Below are 21,003 nucleotides of genomic sequence, written 5' to 3'. Positions count from 1 at the left end.
TATAATGGGAGTGGGATGGGGGTGTTTGTGAAAAGCATTGGGGACTCCCACCAGCCATGTTTTTCCTAGGAACACATTTGGCTCTAGCTCCTCCTGCTTGGATGGGAGACCCCTCAAGAGGTTGCCAATGGTCAGGCTGAGGAAATCCTGGCTCCATTTCCGAGGACGATGAGGTGAGAAATCCTGCATTGAAAGGTGGAGGGAAGAAGATGGTGTTTTTAGGCCGTTTTTTTTATGACAGCTGTTTAATACAATGCCTCACCTGCAGCAGCTACTTCTAATGACCACCATCACCACCACTCCTATTGCCATTGGTGCACTGGGCAGAATCCCCAAGGCCCTTAAGAAATATCTGGGCAATACAGGCATTGACAAGATAACAGTTGAACAACTGAAACAAACCACACTAATAGGATCATCAAACATTATACAACAACATCTCACAAGTTTTTAAACTCTTGGGTAGAGTTTTAACTATTAGGCACCTGAAAATCCCAGGACAAACATCTGGTGGGCTGTGACCCTACCAATCATAATAATATAATACTACAGCACTATCTATATACATGGTGCTTTACAAAGACATGAGAAGGCAGGACTTGCAGTCTCACAATCTAAAATTGACAGGAGAGCAGAGGCAGGGATATTCTTCCTCAGTGTATGTCATTTCATTTACACTTACTTCAATGAGATACAATAATGGAATATGTAAAGTAGGAAGTTGGGCCAAATCCTTCACAAAAAAGGTGAGTTTTGAGGAGGAATTCAAAGGAAATAACAGCTGGCATCCTCTAGTGTCGCTAGCGGGTGCAGACCACACTGGGTGATGCACTCAGGGGTGGGTGGGTAAGTGAGTGACCACTCCTGTCAGCAAAACTGGATGTGCAGGATTTTGGAAGCCTGGAAGTCCCACACTTCCAGGTTTGACAGAAGTGCATGAGGAACATAGCAAGAGTTTGGTTTTTTGGGGGGAGGGGGTTGGTGCAGAGGTGGTGGAACCAACATGGCAACAGGTGGCATTCTCGGTTGCATCACTCCTGGATAAACCACAGCAAAAACAAAACAAAAAAACCCCTATCTTGGTGTGACCATATATACAATTGTACCCCCATCACTGTTGTGCTGTGTTTTACTGATCATGCTCTTGGGCAGGGGTCTCCAAACTTTATGGCATGAGGGCCGCATTGTGTATCTGACACATGATGAAGTGTCAAGAGTAAAAAAATAAATAAATACATGGAAGACCAATGTGCTTAGAGTTTGATTGAATGCAATAAGTGGGTGGGAATGGAAGGAGGAGGGGGAGCAGAGGGGAAAATTGACTTGCACAGGAAAAGGGGGGGGGAATGGATTTTGAAAAAGCATCAAGCAACCTACAATGCAAATCAAACTTTTTTGTCTCTGTTTCTGCTCGGTTTTAAGCTTAATGAACATCATATTTATATTCCAGGTCTCTCAGCAATTCCTTTCCATTACATTGCATTACATTTGGCACCTCTAGTGGCTGAATGCGGTATATACCTGGAAGTGTGGTTTTTGAGTTATTTTTAGCCCAGAGAAGCTGGGGAACCTCAGGGGCTGGATAAAATCCTCCTGAGGGCTGGATTTGGTCCCCGGGCTGGGGTTTGGAGACCCCTGCTCTTGGGCATTGGTCAAACACCACACAGAAGAAAATGATACAATTTGACATATGACCACATCAGAATTGTGAATGGGTAAAAACACAGGAAACATTTTTAAAAAGCAATCTCAGTGCAAAAAGCAATTCCCTTTGTGCAAAAACAATACATCCATCCACTTCCTAGAGGACAAGAAAAATCCACTCACTAGACGCATCTTTTCCGGCATCCAGGTGGCCAGGTTACTTTTTGCTGGATCTGGGATTTGTGGCCACAGGTAGTTCTGTAGTCTGAAAAGGGACAATATGCTCTCAGGGTTAAACACTTGAAACACTTCTTTAGTCCTTCTCCCAATAAAATAACTAACATTATGGACTTCCAATTCTTCTCTATCTCAGCTATTTTCAACCACTGTGCCATGCCATATTGGTGTGCTGCAAATGATTCACAGGTTTGCCATGGGAGTTTGGGGGGGGGGGAGGTAATTTATTAGTCGGGCCATTGGGGATGCGAGTCCCTGGCCGGCACCGTGGTGCACCTTGTCAATTATCCAAAAACTGATGGTGTGCCTTGACAATTTTAGTGCCTTGTCACTTTGCCATAAGATGAAAAAGGTTGACAATCCCTACTCATGCTTATGGGTCCAAGCATGGAAGGCATGTTCTGAGAAGGAAGACTAGTACAGAAGTAATACAAAAACTAGCAAACTTCAGATCCAGCCAAACAAATGCTTTTTATCAGACTCTACCCCATGATCTTTCAGCCTCTACTGCCTTGTCACATCCAAGATCCAGTAATTTTGAAATATAAAAACTGGCACCCCAGAAAACAGTGTGTGTGAGGAGGGAGGACATTGAATTATTTAATGCTTGTTGACATACAATTGATGCTTGCAGCACAGACAGGCCAAGGATCCAGCAAGAATAAGGAGGAGGAATCCCACACAAAGAACTGAGAACATCAGTTCTGTTTCACTGTAATCTATTGGTGGGGAGAGGGGGGGGGGAGAGAGAGAGAGAGAGAGATTAAAAACCTGAAAGGTCAGAACAAGCATGAAGATTTTAAACTAGAAAAGACCTAAAACTTAATTTCAATCCTCTTTCCCCATGGCTAGGGATATGATTCTTGACTTTAATGTGGCACAATAAAGTTGCCAACTGATCCCAAAACACATCCTGGCCTGCTCTTGTACCTGTAACAAGAGTTCAGTGTGCAGAAATCAGTAGATGATGCTTTCCATAGCCTGAAGATAAATACTTGCTAGTATCAGCAAATACTTGCTAGTATTCCTGTTAAAAGAGTAGGAATAGTGGTCTGTTGCAATGGTGGCTGCTCAAATTGAGCAGATTTTCCCTATTCTGTTCTTTTACTATTTCAGAATTCCACTCTGTCCCACTCTTCATTAATTGTGGCTTAACTTGGAAAATTTCTAAAATTAATTCCAGAATTGGAGAATGTGCAGTTGATCACATGAAATCTATGGTAAGAAATCTATGGTAAGGCCACACCTGGAGTACTGTGTACAGTTCTGGTCACTGCATCTCAAAAAGGATATAGTGAAAATGGAAAAGGTGCAAAAGAGGGCAACTAAGATGATTGCTGGGCTGGGGCACCTTCCTTATGAGGAAGGCTATGGTGTTTGGGCCTCTTCAGCCTAGAAAAGAGAAGCCTGAGGGGGGACATGATTGAGACATACAAAATTATGCATGGGAAGGATAAAGTGGATAGAGAGATGCTCTTTACACTCTCACATAACACCAGAACCAGGGGACAGCCACTAAAATTGAGTGTTGGGAGAGTTAGGACAGACAAAAGAAAATATTTCTTTACTCAGCGTGTAGTTGGTCTGTGGAACTCCTTACCACAGGATGTGGTAACAGCATCTGGCCTGGATGCCTTTAAAAGGGGATTGGACAAGTTTCTGGAGGAAAAATCCATTACGGGTTATAAGCCATGATGTGTATGTGCAACCTCCTGATTTCAGAAATGGGCTATGTCAGATGCAAGGGAGGGCACCAGGATGCAGGTCTCTTGTTATCAGGTGTGCTCCCTGGGGCATTTGGTGGGGCTGCTGTGAGATACAGGAAGCTGGACTAGATGGGCCTATGGCCTGATCCAGTGGGGCTGTTCTTATGTTCTTATCACAACTTTCTAGTTAATTTGAAACTTTTCCTCAGGTTAATAAAGTGCATATGCACAGAGGTAAAACACTGTAAAAAGGGGATCTGGATGTGATTGTATGAGTTGTTCCACCAAGGTATTTTTGTGCTGTGTTTTGCAGACACCTGAGTATTGAACAAAAACCATACAAATGATTCCATAAATCCACACATAAGCTTGCATCAAGATTAAGACAAATGAACAGATAGCTTCACCAAGTCACTCATGTACAGTACTCTGTACGAAATTTGGAAATGAAAAAGAGAACAGAGAATCAAAGATTACCGATTCCTTGGTTCTACTGTGAAAACAAGAATTCAAAACTTGCAAAACCAGGAAATTCAAAACTGGGTGACAGTGAGTTCCTTCTCCTCACCATAGTTCTTGGTGTGAATAGAGAGAGTAGGCCCTTTAGTGCTTCCCCCTTCGTTGGTGACAGTGATAGAGACCCTGATGATGGAGCCAGGTGCCAAGCCCTCAATGAGGTAGCGGTATATGGAGCTGTCCAACACCACCATTGCTGAAGAACAAAAAAAAAAGTTGTCTTAGAGGCTAAAGAAGCTCAGATAGCTGCACTGTGCTGAATCCAGTTTCACTCACCCCAGCTGAAATGAAGCGAAGTTTGCTTGATTAACACTGTAAGCTCCTCTGGGCATGCCCTTTCTGTTTATACTTAGTGTGAATACATTCCAGACCAGTAAATCTCAAACTACCAGTTCCAATTACAGTACTTAAAAATATCACCAAAGATCTCTCTACTGAGCTACCTGTGATCCTAAATAGTAGGCTTGTGTGTGCTACACACAATTTAAAATTTTTTTAAAAATGATGTGCTTGGATAATTTAATTAGGTAGCAAGAGAAGCGGGATTCTACAACTTAATGTATAAATGGAGCCGATGGGAAGGTTCCTTCTTTGTTTGTGCATTTTATTCAGCCATGCTTGCTATTTAGCATAATTTATTCAAGTTTGGTTAGGCATGGGAAAGGCAAAGATTCACAACCCCAGCCCACAAACATGGAATCTCCTACAGCATAAGCCTATGCATGTTTACTCAGAAAGAAGTCCCATTGTGTTCAATAGGGCTTACCTCCAGGAAACTGTGAACAGAACTGCAGCTGTAGTCAGCTGTCTTGTATTTAAGTTCTTAGCTGGCACTGGTCACATGCTTCTAAGCATACCGCTGCAGTCACAGGGACTAGGAACTTGGATTGCTTTTTTAAATGAAAACAGAGTTTCTATGACAGCTGGATTTAGCCTCCATGCCCACAGTGCTTTTCTTGCACTTTGGAAGAACTGTGAAATAACATGCAACTATTAAGTAGCTGAAAAGCTCATTTTATCTCCTTACACTCATCACCCTTTCCCTCTTCCTCATAGCAGATGGTGTAGTTTCGGATCACTCCACCCTGATCCTCCTGTGGGATTTTCTCCCATTGTAGCTCTATTTGAGATTTCCACACTTGAGTTGGATATAAAGTTGGAGCACGAAGTGGAGCTGAAAAACACCACCACCCCAAAAAATGGAGAGGGGAGAAGACAGGTGAACAGTCAGCATCTGAGTGTATATCCTCTGAATCAATCAGTGGCTCCTCTCGTAACCGTGCCCGCTGCAGACACACAGCAGAAACTCCTCCCTTGGCACCTGGGGGGAAAACTAGAGTAGCAAATCACACAGAGATGTGATGGGCAGCCATTTCTACATTAGAATTATTTTTCAGAGCTAGTCCAGTATGCCATTTCAGGATAACTGAACTAAATGGATTAATCTGCCAATTAAAGTTTTCAGGCCTAATTGTCAAAGAATATAGAGACATGCATACCTACATGCACATCTGGGTTCTTTCTGCCCCACCTACCAATCTGTTTTGAGTAAGCACTGGTTGAACCTAAGGCCCACACACTGCCATCTGTGAGGCCAAAGATCTTCAGACCATAGAGGTATCCTGGCTCAATCGCCTCTGCAAGAAAAGAAAAGGAATTCATGGTGGTGAAGTCACCTGGCTGCTCAGGTTTAGTGAAGTCTGTTTTAATTTCCAAAAAACCCCACACACTCACTCACCCCACTGGCAGCCACAGAGGCAAGAATACAAAGGAAGAGAATACGCATGAACACCACTATGTGTCCCTTGGCTTAATTTCTGTTAGGCTGAAGACCAAATAATTAAGTTAAAGTTTGTTTGCGGAGGAATTTGGTGCCATCATGTATGTATTTCTGGGCAAAGGCAATAGGGAGAATGGGCAGAGTCATTTAAAGAGAGCAAGAGATCTATGGGAGGGAGATACAGGCATGGGGGCAGCAGGGAGAGCAGAAGGGATCACTTCAAGAAACAGGAGATATATGGGGCTCTGAGAAGGGGCTACAGGCATAAGGGGCAGCAATGGAGAATGTGCACAGTCTGATTTAACTGAGTGTACACAGATAAGAGAATAGGAATCCTTTAGGATGGTACAACTGGAAGAGTGAAGGCCACGGTCAGGGATATAATAGAAAATAAAGGAAGAGGGAAGAAGGGAACAAGGCCTATCTCCATCTTCAGCCCTCCTACCTGTAATGACCATGTGATTGGTGGTCCCTGGCTGATAATGCCAGCAGATGTCAATGCCTGGTTTCCTGGGTATCCGTCCCCATTCAATAACATAGCCTGTCCTTGGGAAACGGAGATGGGACCATTGCAACAGGAGGCTATGGTCACCCACTGGAGATACTTGGACCAGGAGAAGGGAGGGTGTTTCTGAAAGTGAAAAAGAACAACAGTGCTACTGATTGCTCACCATATTTTCTTCAATGCTGAGTGGGAAGGGGCAGTCACAGATTGCTGACAAATATACAAAGAGTGTAGCAGTGGTGAGGGATCTGGAAGGTCCATTTGCTAGGGTGGACTGTGAGCTTGCGGTCTGGATGCTTGCACTCCTGCTGCCCCCTGTCCCCTCCCGCCTTGCTGAGCTGGGATGCGTCATCACTCCCTCCCTGTAGGTCCACCCATGCCCATGCTGTGAAGGGGGATGTGTTTTGTCATGGCTGGGGGTCATATGGAAGGAACCAATCGGCGTGTTCGGCACTGCTGCCTTCACTTGAAGAACAACATGGCCTTTTTCTACTGATGGGATGGGCGAGGACATAAGGGGGGCGTTTAAAGAGAACTCCGACTGACCCGGTTTGGATGCTTGCTACTAAAACTAGTCCCTGGTTGGAACAAGTACTCAGAGTTACCCTGTGCCTTCTTTGCAAGCATACATCTGCCATCCTGTGCCACGATTTTGCAACCTGGTTTCACAGCCCAATCCTGAGCTGTCTCGAGTGCAGGGCTGCTGCAGTGCCAAAATGGTGGCCGCGGCATCCAAGGTGCCCCAGGCAGCCGCCACTGCCTCCTTGGGAGAAGGGGAATTTCATCCCCTTCCCCCGCATAAGGAAAGTAGCCCCACAATGGGGCTACTTGATCCTGTGCCCACTATTGAGCGGGTTCAGAGTAACAGAGTTCTGTGTAGAGCTGAAAGGCCCGAGCTCCACTGGTCCTGCTCACTCTCTCCCCCCATCGAACTTCCTCCTCGCCCTCCGCCCACCCTCTGTCTGCCTCCTCCTGCCTTGGAATGCCTCCTCCCCCCTCCCTGTCTCTCCCCACACCCCCACTCACCTCTCTGCCATCAGGTGGTCCAGGTGACTGCCAAGTGGTGGACCACCAGCCTCCCAACAGTGCTGGCCCAGCATGGGCTTGGGCTGGGCTAGCTCTGATGCTGGGCAGGTGCTAAGCCCTGCAAACATGTGGTAAGCCAGCGCGCAGTGCTCAGGATTGGGCTCTCAGTGTATTTGGCACTGTAGTGAAAAATAAACTAGATCCCACAAACCTGATGTCTGCTCAAACCTGATCTAGATTCTGAATATGGTTGTCTTCCAGGTCAGCTTACAACAACAAGAACTGGTCTTCACAATTGCACGTTCTTTCCCACCTGCGTCAGCCTCTGGAGAACTTCTGCTTGGAGACTTACCTTCTTGGCCACCAGCTGGTGGAACCATGAGTTTGTTTGGAGGAGATGTTCCTGCTGTGTTGGTGGCTGTAATGAAGAAAGTATACTCTTCTCTGGCTGGAAGAAAGAGTATGCATTGCAGCTCTTGAGTGAGGCATTGTGGAATAGCCAGCTGCCCTTTTCTTTGTGAATGGAGGTTGTACGATAGGATCTTGCCATGTGCTTCTTTTTGGAGAAGGGGCTAAAAAAAAAAAAAAAAGACAGCAGTGATCAGGCCAAAAAATCCCCATTGTTGCATTCCAGGGAAGGAGGAAAAGTTTGAGGAACTCAGGCATGTGTAACGTTCTAAACTTCCACAACTCACAGCAGGTTAAAAACAAACTGTTGCTCTCCTGCAGCTTGCTCACCTGCTGAAAACTAATGTTTCTGTTGCTGTGATCTCATGGAATGTTCACAAACACTTCAATATAAGATGTCAGCAACAGAATATTATCAGTGTGATTCCTGTGAGTGAAAGAAAACTACTTTGAGAGGAAAAAAAAACTCACAAAAACCTAGGGAAAAGAGGAAATGTGTTCTGGTAATATGAAGCGAAGGGATAGAGGCAAAGCAGCTGAAAACTGGGAAGCTTGTTGGGGGAAAGTCTCCTGGAAACAAGAAAGCTTAGAAAAAGAACCACAGAATAGCGGTTCTCAAACTTTTTACAGCCATGACCCGCTTCGTTGCCTATGGTGGTTGCATTGTGCCCCAGAACGCCTTGTGGCTTGGCCACAGAATGCAAGACCACAAGGGCACAATGTGGCCAGCAAAGTGGCCACATGCTGGTGCTACCCGGAAGCTGCAAGGCATCAGGTCGCAATCTACTTGAGGGTCACAACACACAGTTTGAGAACCACTGCTGCAGAAGATAAAGATAGAACAACAGGGTAGTGTATGCAATGTTTCACTTCATATTTATTTTTTCCCCAGTTTCATTCAGGTCATTCTTCTTTTGTTAACTGAACGTTCAAAAATCACTGAGGTCTGTGTTCAATAAAAAGCAACTATGTTCAGTCTTATTTGAACTGTTGGCTCCAGGTCATAGATTCCTCCCCAACAGCCATTTTGTTTAATCATATGACCCACAAAACAGTGGTGTCATGTGGCAGTCATAAAAAAAAACACACCACCACCAATATCCTGTTATAATGCTGTACATTGGTACCTATATATTTAATGTGCACTCCCAATATCCATGCCCTTAATTGTTATTAAGACAACAATTAAATCTACATTTCTAAATTAGAGCACTTCTTCTCCTGCCCACTTATTTCTACTTTGAAATTTCATTTAAAGATCTAGCTCAGCAATTTTCAACCTTTTTCATCTCATGACACACTGACAAGGCACTAAAACTGTCAAGGCACACCATCAGGTTTTTGATAATTGCCAAGGCACGCCATGCTTCCAGTGGGGGCCTCATATCCCTATTGGCCCTACCAATAAATGACCTTCCGTCAAATTCCTGTGGCACACCTGTGGACCACTCAGAAAATGGCTGATCTAGCTCATTTCATCCCAAATTCTTGGAGAGGCTTGCAAAGAGGTTTAAAACAATTGCATAAAAATTGAAAAATGGAATTAAAACATTCCAAATCAATATAAAAGGCATATTACAGTTCTAGCCTATGCATGATTACTCAGAAGTAAGACCCACAATGTCCATGAGGACTGACTCCCAGGTAAATTTGCATAGGATTGTAGCCCTGTTGTAACATGAGCTAAGTACTTGTCTCTCAGGTAGCCCTTAGGAAAGTTGATGGCCTAGATATTAAGATGCCCTTGGCACATTTCTCTGTTGACCTCCTGCTGAGCTTGATGTTTCTTCTTAGCCAAAGACCTTTTGAGAAGAGTTTCTAAGGCAGCAACCCAGGCACTCCTGCTGTAGGAGAATTTCCAGTTTTACTTTCCCTCAGCGACATCTCTGACGCTGCACCATTGCTGATATGATCAAGCAACATGGTTTCCAGAAGTAGGTGGCCACAGTATGGAGCGCTGGTCCAGAGTCAACAGTTCAAGTATGTTTACAGTGTTGAAGTTTGTTAATAAAATTGTGCAAAAAATGAACGGCAATGAATGGGGTGTTCTAAAAATGGTACCCCATTCATTCTGGGATGTATTTGTTTTAGTATAAATGAAAAGAGATATTAATGGGGCACATTCGTATACATTTCCATTCACTCTGAAAATGAATGCACATGCCTAGTAGGAATGGGAAGAATTGGTGGATGGAAGAATGAATGGAGTACAGGAAAAGCAGTGTGCTCTGGGCAGTGAGGCGTTGAGAAAGAGCAAGGTAAGTTGCTGAATTTTGTTGTTGCTGTTTTGTGCAGGGCATGTGCTGCAGCAGCAGTGGCGGGTCAGAGGTAGCATCAGGCAGTGGATCCAATTGGACTGTCCTGGATACAATCCTGGCTGTACATGTGAGGATAGGTTCCAGCCAGTAGCATAGCCAGAGGGGGTTGGTGTGGTAAGTACAACAGGTGTTGCAATGCACCGTGTAAGTGGCCCCTCCCACTCACTGTTGGAGCCATTCTGGGCAGCAATGGCAACTGCAAAATGGCTTCAACAGTGGGGTCGCTTACACAGCATATTGTGGCACTTGTACTTACTGCACCACCCACCTGGCTTTGCTACTGGTTCCAGCCACCAGCAGAAATGCAGGATCAGGGGCATGTTTCCACTTCTTCGCTCAACTGGGGCTCTGTCTGCCAACCAATACCCTTCTTGCTGAGTTACTTGAGCAGGGAAAAGGACAGGTAGCATGCTGACCAACTTCTGCTGTGCTTCTTCTTCTCATCCATCCTCACTTCCCCATACATTCACAGACACACTCAAGCCCTCTCTGGACAGGCTGAACAAGGCATTAGAGATGCGATGCCTACATGGGTGAAATCACTAGGCAGGTTAATTTTGTTCAAATCAAAGGAAAATGTTTATTGGGGATTAAAATAGAATGAGGAAAAAAGAGGCACTCCAACTCCAGAGGCAAGAGGCAAATGCAAAATGAAGTGTAAACAGAATTTAACTAAAACTTCTCTAACTTAGGACGCAATAATAACCAACTTTCCAGCACTGGCATAGCTGTGCCAGTGGGGCATGTGCTGCATCCTGCAGTTGGGGGGCAGTCACGGAGGCCTCCTCAAGGTAAGGCAATGTTTGTTCCCTTATCTCGGAGTTGCATTGGCCTTTACCTTGGTGCTGGGAAGTTGGTTAGGATTGCGCCCTTAAAGCACCTACTCACAACGTGGGGAAAGATCTTTTTAGGAGTTAACTCTTTCCAAGCTGGACAGTATCCTGGCTTTCATCTTGGTTTGGTTGGCATCTTCCAGAGCCCAACTTACATCTTGTATCTCCTGCACTTCCCAACCCAGATTTTCTCCCATTTTCGGGAGCCAAGCTTGGATAGGCTGGTTTGTTCAAATTTCCTGCTCCAAGCCAGATGATCAGACAGGACCAATAACCAGGTGTGCGCTAGGTTTTGGTCAAGGTTATTGTTCTCAAGTGATACCAGGTGATCATTGGGCTCCAATTTACATTTGACAGAGGAAAGCGGAAAGTAGTACCTGACCGAGAGCTCTGGTCAGAATGGAGAATGTGATAGGCTGCTACCCAGAGCTATCTTTGAGGGGGAAAAGGGGTTTTTCTCAGGAGAGGAGTACTTGCTGATGACAGACGTGCATTGATAAAACACTACAAAAAAGCTCAACATGGGAGTGGTTTGTAATTTCTCTTCCTACCTTCCACATCAGGACAACCTCTCTCTTCCCATCAGCACCAGGAGGTCCTAGTTTCCTCCAAAGAGCTGGTCCTCGAGATGGAACTGCAGCAGAACCAGCCATCAGAAAAACACAACAAACAAAGGAAATACAATCCATAAAGAGGTCATTCAGAGGTATATTTTTCCTCCCTGTTAGCACAAGGAATAAATCTGAAATTCATCTCATCTGAATTCCCAGGTCTTGTTCTGAAAATGAGCTAATGCATTAAGAATTCTCCATCATTTCCAAAGTGGAACCAATGCACTAGGAGTCTTCTCCTGTTTTGTTGCTTGTTCCAACTTTTGTCCAGAGCGCTGTCTACCACAGTGTCATTTGTGTGCGTGTTCTTCCTTAAAGATATGCATGTGTTCAATATAACACCCCAAAACACCTTGTTGCAAGCATATCTATGATTGTATTGATTAGTTTTGTGTAGTGTTTCACCAGTAATCAAAAGCATATGTGTGCATCAATAAGACAGAGAACAGAATCTTGCTGCAATCCCATCAAGATTCCTTTTTTGAAGTGTTTTAACAATGAGCACATTGGTAACATATCAGGATGAAGGAAGCAGAGGAACTGAAAGTGGCATTAAAGGTCGCTTTCTCTAATTTCAGAATTGCTCTTGGCAATTATCCTAGTTCAACCAGAAGAGTGGAATGCAGCATGAAGCAAAATTCCAAAACAATATTGGAATGGGATAGAAGGAATTTGCTCACTCCTAGTTAGCGCTTGGCAGTCTGTTTCATCTCTAACCACGGAGAGGCTTCCTTACCTGCGGGCAAGGTTCTCACAAATCTTTCCAAACTCCAGTCACTCCAGAAAGAAACCCAGTCACTTGAGAAGCACGAATCATGGAGGTATTTTGCTCGCACCCGGATGGAGTAGTTGGTGAAGGGAGATACCCCACAGACATTGGCCAAGGACAGACCATTCTCAATTGCTGAGAAATTCACCTGAGTGGGAGGAAAGATGGGGGCAAGCGTAACACTTCCTCTCATTCTTATTGTGTGTTTTTTTAAACAGCATCACAACCAACATTTCATGTAAAGTGAAATCCAGAGCAAAAGAGGTGGGAATTGTTCAGGTTCAGTGCTAGGTTCAGATCCTTGACACATCTAGCTAAAAGATCTCATGTAACAGAGCTGGGGAGGACCTCCCTCTGCCTGAGATCTTGGGGAGCCGTGATCAGTCAGTGTAGACAAAGCTGAGCTAGATGGATCAGTGATCTGAACTGGTCGAAGTCAGCTTCAGTTGTTCCTCAGGATCCATGCTCAGGGGTGGCACACCTGCTCTGCATGCTGGATACCATCTTCAACGCTTGGTATCTCCAGCTAGCAGAATTGGGAAAGAACCCTCTCTTTAACACAAAACATGTCTTTTGAGATTGGAAGAGTAGTTTATTTATGATGGTTAGGCTTCAAAAAAAATTGAACAACAATACAGTTTTATTGCTGGCTATTTCATTGTCCTTTGCTGCTGTTTCTGTTTTGTGTTTTTTTAGTTTATTATATTAAGGGTTGTATTTATGTTCTTTTCTTTTATTCTTGTAAACCACTTTGTATTTTGTATTGGCAACCTTCAGTCTCGAAAGACTATGGTAATTTGGTAAGAGGCACTTTTTCAAGTGGGTGCTCCTTTTTTTAGCAGGGGGAGAGTAACTGGCCCACCTCACCCCAGCACTGTCTGTTCTAGTGGCTGTCTGCTGGTATTCTTTTGCATCTTTTTAGATTGTGAGCCCTTTTGGGACAGGGAGCCATTTAGTTATTTGATTTTTCTCTGTAAACCGCTTTGTGAACTTTAGTTGAAAAGTGGTATATAAATACTGTTAATAATTAATTAATAATAATGGTATCGCGCTCTGAAAGGTGGTTCTGGAACAGCGTCTAGTGTGGCTGAAAAGGCCAATCCGGGAGTGACCATCCCTTCCACACCGGGAGCAAGTGCAGTCTGTCCCTGGTCTGTCTCCCTGGCTATGGGCCTTCCTTCTTTGCCTCTTTGCCTCAGACTGTTGGCAAAGCGTCTCTTCAAACTGGGAAAGGCCATGCTGCACAGCCTGCCTCCAAGCGGGCTGCTCAGAGGCCAGGGTTTCCCACTTGTTGAGGTCCATCCCTAAGGTAATATCTTTTAAAAATAACATCAATAAATGAAACCTAAACATCATTAATTGTATTAGACATGTTGGAAATAATAATATAGTCATAACGGATTATATGACAATAATCTTTAACCACAGGCAGGGGTCATTTTTCTTTGTGCAGTGCTTAACAAAAAATAAAGTGTTATAAAAATTAATACCATAATAAAATTGACTATTCCTACTACATTTCAACAGTTCAGCTAGAGAACCCCACCTGATATAGAAGTTCCCGGCGTATACATACACACACCAACCTGTGTCCAGGACATCTCTGTCACATCTTGGTACTGGATTTCATACTGGGCCTCAGTTGCTGACAGTACCTCATCTCCAGGCAGGTGCCATTCCAGTTGGAAGCATTGGCTCTGGTTTGCAGTGACGGTGGTAATCTCCGGTGGACTCAGTTTTACTGGGATGTGAAATGGGAAGAAGACAAGTGTGAGTTGGTGGTGGGTGAAGGGAGATTTGATCTTTTTCATGCAGCTTATTCCACCCCAAAATGCATGCCTGTTTTTGGTGACCAATTTCTGCCATCCCAAGTCAAGGGAAGAGCTACAGCTTAATGAATAGAGCTACAGCTTAATGGGCATATAAAAGCATATGATCTTTGGCACATGATCTTTGGCATCTCCAACTAGGGAAGAAAAAATTCCTGCCTGAAACTCTGGAAGCTGACAGCCAATCAGCATTGACAGTGCTGAGCTTCACAATCTAATTCAGGAAATGGCAGTTTCCAATATACGTCTCAGTTTATTGGATGTGATTACTCTGTTCTCTATGAAATTTATTACTAATGTTATGCATATCCTGCCTTTCATCCATCATGGAACTCAAGGCAGCATACTTGGATTCCCAGGTGTGATCTCCCATCTAGGAGCTAGTCAGATCTAGAATTGCTTCAACTCAGCAAAATGGCTGCATCATGTGTCCTCAGACCAGGCTCTGAACAGGATTCTTTTCTATTATCTCAGGCGTCCCAAGGCCAGAGCAAGCCTTGGCTGCCCAACCTAACAAGCAAATGGGTCCAAATATGGTGATCTCCACCTCCCCAGCAAGATCCTAGCACAGCACCTCTTCCTCACACTTTGCCTTGTACTTTACTGAACTGCAACAGAAGAATTAGACATCCTCTTCCAGTTTGTCCTCCTACCTCACTTCCTATGGCTACCAGGATCCCTTACTGGTTGCCCTGCCATTCCTTCCACAGAGCAGGATTGGGTAGAAGGTCGATTGGGACTGACTAGCAGATTGCTGGGGTATTTGCAGGAAACTGGCAAGGGTTTCTCAATAATTGAACAGCAGTAAGAACACTGAACATTCTCAGTCATGGCTGGTCATGTGCCACTTGTTTCTTTCTTAGCCTCAGTGTTCCTCACCTGTAAAAAGAAGGATTCATGGGCTGCTTTTCACCAAGGCTTTGTCACAGATGTGCTGGGCAGTTTTATTTATTTAAATAAATAAACTTTTATCCTGCCTTTCAAAAAAAAAAAAATGCACTAGGTGGCTAACAATGCAGCACAATAGATATTATACATATTGTAGTACTATACTGTTAATAGGCGTATTAGGGTTTTTTGTGAGAATCCCTGATTTACAGTAACTCAGTGAAAGATTTGCACCTATAGATGCAGTGTCCTCCCAGTATAGGACTCTGCCCCCTTGACCACCATTTTGCATTTGGTCTGCCCCGAGCCATAATGATGATAAGGTACACCAAGGTGATGCTGGGAAAGAACACCCTGCTGTGGTGGCTGCAACCAAAGTACCACCCATTTAAAACTACCATCCTATGTGACCACCTAAGCATGATGGATCCACCTGGTGCAGCTCTGTATTCTACAGTTAAAATATGGGTAGATCAGTGGAGAAAGGTAGGATTTCATCTGGGTAGGGCCCCAACTTCCTGAGCCTCTTGTACCTGTCCCTGTGCTTACCAATGCTCATTCCATGAACACACTCTTCTGAGGAGCTAGTCCGGGTGAGTTGATTCTCTGCTGTCAGCTTGATCTTGTAGAAGGCAAAGAGATTCTCTACTGGGATGCCACAAGAGTGGTCTCCTTGGATGGCAACGCATCTCCTGGGGTGGCCAAAATTCCTCCGACAGCGTCCTGCTTGCCTGAAACGGGAAATATGTTTGTTCAGCAGCTGCAGGTCATAAAGCCCAATCATTCCCAAAATGCATACCAGGGCATGGGACACAAGAACTGCAAGTGTGTGAAGTATCCTTAAGAGGAAAGCTCATCCTGGGAAACAAAATGTAGGGGCTGTTTGGGACCCTGGACTTCTTCATACACTAGACATTCAGGAAGGAGAGATTTAAACATGGAAATTGGTGGTATAGCTCTATAAATGAGTTGTTGGGGACTGGTTGCTGTTGTCTTCATGTTAAACTTGAAAATTTCCCAGAGGCACTTGGCTGACCACTGTTGGAAACACTGGCGTTCCTGGAGGGGGGTTTAAAATGCTAAGTTTCTTCAAGCACTGGACTAAAATGTTTCTTTCTATTTGACTTCCGAGCCAGTTGTGGCTGCCTTCTGGAATGGCTCAGAAGTTGAGGGGGGAGGGGCTGCTTTACATGGGAATTCAGATGCTTGAAGAAACTCAGCGTTTTGTCCTCCCTTCCAGGAATGCTACTGGTTGGAAAAAGCATAACACTTACTCTGTGATGTGGAGGGTGTACGTAGTCTGGAGGTGCATCTCTGGTTCAGCATCCCAGTAGCAAGTGATGTTTTCAGCCCAGTAGCTGACACAGTACTTGATCTTAGGGCTTCTTGGAGTAACTTCAATGAAAAAACAAGTTGTAAAAATGGAATATAGACTGATTGATGGAGGATAGATTCATGGATAGCTATTAGCATGATTGCTAAATGGAACCTCCATGTATAAGGGCAATCTCTCAGGTTATGGGGACAAACAAGGAAGGCTATTGCCCACATGGTCTGCTTTTGGGCTTCTATCCAACACATTGTCTGGCAGAAGGTGGACACTGGTCTAGATGCTTGGCTTGATACAATAGCTCCATCCTTCCCAGAGTTCCCTCAGTCCAGTGAGTTTTCTCATTTCCTGCAGCCACCTTGCCTCTGGGCTCCCATTCTCTGTGTCTTTGGTCCTTTCCTTAACTGTTTCCCCAAAACCCTGCCTCCCCAGCACAAAACCCTCTTTTCTCTGTGCCGGGCAAATTGAACTTTCACTTCTGTTGCAGATGCAGCGTCTTGTTAATATTTAGTGCTTTTTCCAGAATCAAGCAGATTGCACCCTAAAGCCCTAAATGGCCACCAATCTCTGAGCTCTAGCTGCCAGGTTCTGTTCTGTATCCAGAGCCCAATCAACTAGATTCCTCCAGACTCCATCAAATTATGTCCTGGTTTTATCATTATATTTTGTATCTCTTCATATGGAGCTCAAGGTGGTGTCCATGGGTGGCCTCAACAACCCTGTGAGGTTAAGTTCAGCCCAGAGTTACCCAGTGAACTGTGGACATGACCTGTTATTCATATGTACAGCCTACACTACACTACTTAGCTCAAGTCTTGCTCAGAATGTGGGTCCATACTTTTTAACCCAACTGTGTTGGCAGATGGGCAATAAGGGCTGCAATGTCCATACTTTCCTGGAAGTAAGTTCCACTGAATACAGTAGGACTTGTTTTTGAGTAGACCTGCTTAGGACTGTACTGAAAGAGAAAGAGTATGTGATGGGATTAGGGCTTACTCACAATGGCAGCCCCAGTCTTGGGCAAGACATATGGAGTCATTTCAGCACTTGAGGGCTATGAGATGAGGTGAAAGGAGAGCCCTCCTGGTGGAGCTCATCTGAGTTTCAGGTAGCTGCCATTTTGTTCCCCCAGAAGTCCTGCAGAACAGATGCTACATGCTGACTTAGTATCATTACCCGATGACTTCTGGGACATTAAAATGGCAGCTGCCCACCACACCCAGAGGAGCGGTGCTATGAAACTGTGAGGAAAAAGTGAGTTGGGAGGAGGTTTGGTGGCAATTTTCACTCTCTCAATTACAAGCTGAAAGTTGAAATAAGTTGTGTTCGTCTGCTTGGAAAATTAAGCTTCCTCATCACATAACCTACCCAAATGCTATATGGTGTTACAGGCACTATTCATAACCTGAACAGAGAACATTTGATTCTTCATTCCCCCAAGGCTCTACCTTGTGCTTTGGAGCTGGGCTCTTGTTTTGGCATGCTATGCCTGATCCTTCTGTTCCCACTTCCAGAAATCCTTTCGCTATTACAGCATCTCAGCATTCAATTATGATTGTGCCCCAAGGACCAAGAGGATTACCAGGAAAGATGTTATGGAGGGAAGACACTGAGGAGATCTTAGGAGGACAGCCATGCGTTGCTGTCCCTGTCCTGTTGAGTCATCATTTTTGGGCCTGATTTGTTGGTAAAAATGAGTCAGAGCATCAGAGCATGCCTGATGCCTGAGGCAGCATCTGCTCCCCCTTATCCAATGATATGTCAGCCTCTAGCCCCCCCTCCAATGTTCTAACTTAGCACTCTCCCCTCACACATTTCCTATTCATCTCTGTCCCCCTCTTCCTTTCCTAATCCAAGGAGTGGAAGGAGAAGGAGCAGTGCAGCAGTGGAGGTAAGTAGGTGGACAGAGATGAGCGTCCCCCACCACTCTGCTATCCGAGGCGACCACTTCAGTGGCCTCATGGGTGGGTCGGCTCTCAGAGCAGCCATGAACAGATTGGCAAAAGGAAAACCACTAAAAGCTTTGAAACTATCCTCTGTATTAACACATCTGAACAGAGATCTACCTTTACTTCTTGGCCTCCAATATCAAACACATATTCCCCTCTTGCCTGCGCCAGCCTCCCCTGCCTAAGCCTGGTCTACACTTGTAGCAGAAGACAGTGGTAGAACCTTGAGGCATGGAAAGGACGATATCACTTTAACCTGCATATGTGTGTGTGTGTGTGTGTGTGTGTGTGTGCGTGTGCAAATTCTGAATATGCACCATTCAAAAAAGTTGTGTGAACATGCACTCGCATGCACATAAAACCCTTAGCATATCAAAGAGAAATATTTATTTATAAAATAATTTCCAGAGATGGGAACTCAAGTGAAACAAAACATTTTTCGCCGACTCGTGTGGACTCAAGTCACGCGTGTTAAAGACGGGCAAACACTCTCGAGTTTGGGGCTGCTGACTCAGAAAGTGCCATGGATTTGGATGACTGGAGTTGCCCATACATGGCCTGGAGGTGTTGCTCGCATGCTCTGATGTTGTGCTGCTTGCATGTTGCCCAAAAAACCTCGTGCAGTGATCTGGAAGCCAGGCATTCAGATCTGTGCAAGCAGCAGCTGCCAGCAGCAGGGTACATTATGTTCAGTCAGGAGGCCGAGACAAGGGTTGGGGGTGGAGGGAAACAGTTCATTTTGTTTTTGTTTGGGTTTAAGGGTATTGGGTTGCAGAAGTAACTAGCTGGGTGCTGCACATATCCAGAACACAGGGGAGGGAGGAGCTTCTGCTAGTCTCTCGAACTATCCATTGGATGGAGGATGTGCTGCACTCCTGCTGTCCCCTGTTTCTCCCACCTTGCTGAGCTGGGATGCGTCATCACTCCCTCCACCCATGCCCATGATGTGAAGGGGGATGTGTTTTGTCGTGGCTGGGGATCATATGGAAGGAACCAATTGGCACGTTCTGCACTGCTGCCTTCACTTGAAGAACAACATGGCCTTTTTTACTGATGGGCGAGGACACAAGGGGGGTGTTTAAAGAGAACTCTGACAAACCCACACACACACACACACACACACACACACACACACACACACACACACACACACCAGCAGCAGCTCCATTTTTTTCCGCAGAGCTGCGGCTAACTTTTTAATGGAAAAGACTCAAAGCTTGAGTCTTTTACAGTCCCCAAAATGCTCTGGGTGACTTGGAAAGTCCGCCCATTAGGACTTGTTTTCAAGTTGAATTAAAGGGGGTGGAGACTCGTGACTCGAGTCAATCTGCTCTGGATTTGCCCATCTCTGGTAATTTCTATCCTGACTTTCCCTCCAAGTGTTCAAATTGGCTAACCACCAATTAGAAACAACCCATAACATAAGATTCTAACCCCTCCTGATGCCTGCTGTGCTTGTTTTCTCTGCTTGTAGGAAGTATTTCTGGAGCATTCAAAAACAGCATTTCCCAATCCCACCCCTACCTCCACCCCCCACATGCAACACATAGTACAGTTCATGGGACAGTCCATGGACACTTCAGGGCTCAACCTCCTCATACCACAACCCTAAGAGGCTGTCGTTCTGGAACCATAGATACATTCTTTAAATGGTTTATTGTTTTGATGGTGATGATGATGATGTAAAAATTGAAACATTTGTTGTAAGTCAACTTGAACATTCTATAAATAGAGAGGTAATATTTTAATAAACACATTTAATAACACAGGCCTACAAAATTGAGGGTCAGAAACGTTTTCCCCAAACTTCATGGTGGTTGGATATGAATTTGGGGTGCTGATTCCAAAAATGGCATCCGTTTTGCCCTATCACGTCTAGTTTTGGAGATATAGTATAGCCTCATTAGTGAATGGTTCAAGCAGCTGCCTCATGAGGAAGCCATGGTGTAGGCTTCCTCATGAGGAAGCTATTTGAACCATTCACTAATGAGGCTATATAGCCTCATTATAAATAGCTTCCTCATGAGGAAGCCTACACCATGAGGAAGCCTACACCAGAAGCACAGAAAGGTTACTTATCCCCTTCTTGCCTCCGCTGCCCTCCACCATCCTTCTCATATTATTCACCCAGTACAGCCCCCTGCTCCTTCACCTCTGATATCTGCAGGTCTTTCCTTTCAGTCCATTGCCTATCCTGCACACATCCTTTGGCCCTTTATCTGTTCAGACTTCTTAGCAGTCTTTAGCCTGCTCATGGCCAGGCCATCCAGGAGGCCACCTGCGGTGGGCTGCTTCAGCGGCAGATTGCAAGGGGCCCGGGGATTTGGGGTGCCTTTCACCCTGAATCTGACATCATTACCTCCTTCCAACCTGCCATCAGTACAAGCTGCAATGTTCCTGCTTGAGAGAGTGGGAAGCAGAAGCAGATAATTCCCCTCTGCATCAGGCTCCTCACGTGCTGCCGTCAAACCTTGGAATGAGGAACTTCCAATTTCATTTACTGCATGAGAGTCTGTGCTGTCCCTGTAAATTAAACTGGAACCCCCACATTTCTGGGTTTCATGGCAAAGAGCCTGGTATGGGTTGCAAGGTGTGTGTGGGTGCAGAGGTAGCTGATCCGAGACAGCATCAGATCATGTTCCAGGTCGCACCAA

General features: G+C 45.0%; 1 protein-coding gene across 1 annotated transcript; it reads right to left on the bottom strand.

Annotated features, from left to right (window-relative positions):
• Positions 1 to 2,481: 2,481 nt before the first annotated feature.
• LOC136659272 (interleukin-6 receptor subunit beta-like) lies at positions 2,482 to 17,882 on the bottom strand. Its single transcript, XM_066636407.1, has 13 exons — positions 17,849 to 17,882; positions 16,345 to 16,465; positions 15,620 to 15,801; positions 13,940 to 14,094; positions 12,321 to 12,501; positions 11,525 to 11,607; positions 7,767 to 7,986; positions 7,482 to 7,502; positions 6,329 to 6,487; positions 5,639 to 5,740; positions 5,131 to 5,277; positions 4,156 to 4,299; positions 2,482 to 2,600 (listed from the first exon to the last, which is right to left on the bottom strand). Exons 1-13 carry the CDS (start codon positions 17,880 to 17,882, stop codon positions 2,482 to 2,484), a joined length of 1,668 nt encoding a protein of 555 aa, XP_066492504.1.
• Between the last annotated feature and the right edge of the window lie 3,121 nt (positions 17,883 to 21,003).

Source organism: Tiliqua scincoides, chromosome 8 (genome assembly GCF_035046505.1).
Source record: "Tiliqua scincoides isolate rTilSci1 chromosome 8, rTilSci1.hap2, whole genome shotgun sequence".
In the NCBI taxonomy this organism is placed as follows: domain Eukaryota; kingdom Metazoa; phylum Chordata; class Lepidosauria; order Squamata; family Scincidae; genus Tiliqua; species Tiliqua scincoides.
The sequence above is the reverse complement of the archived record's forward strand: the minus strand, read 5'-3'. Positions and strand labels throughout refer to the sequence as shown.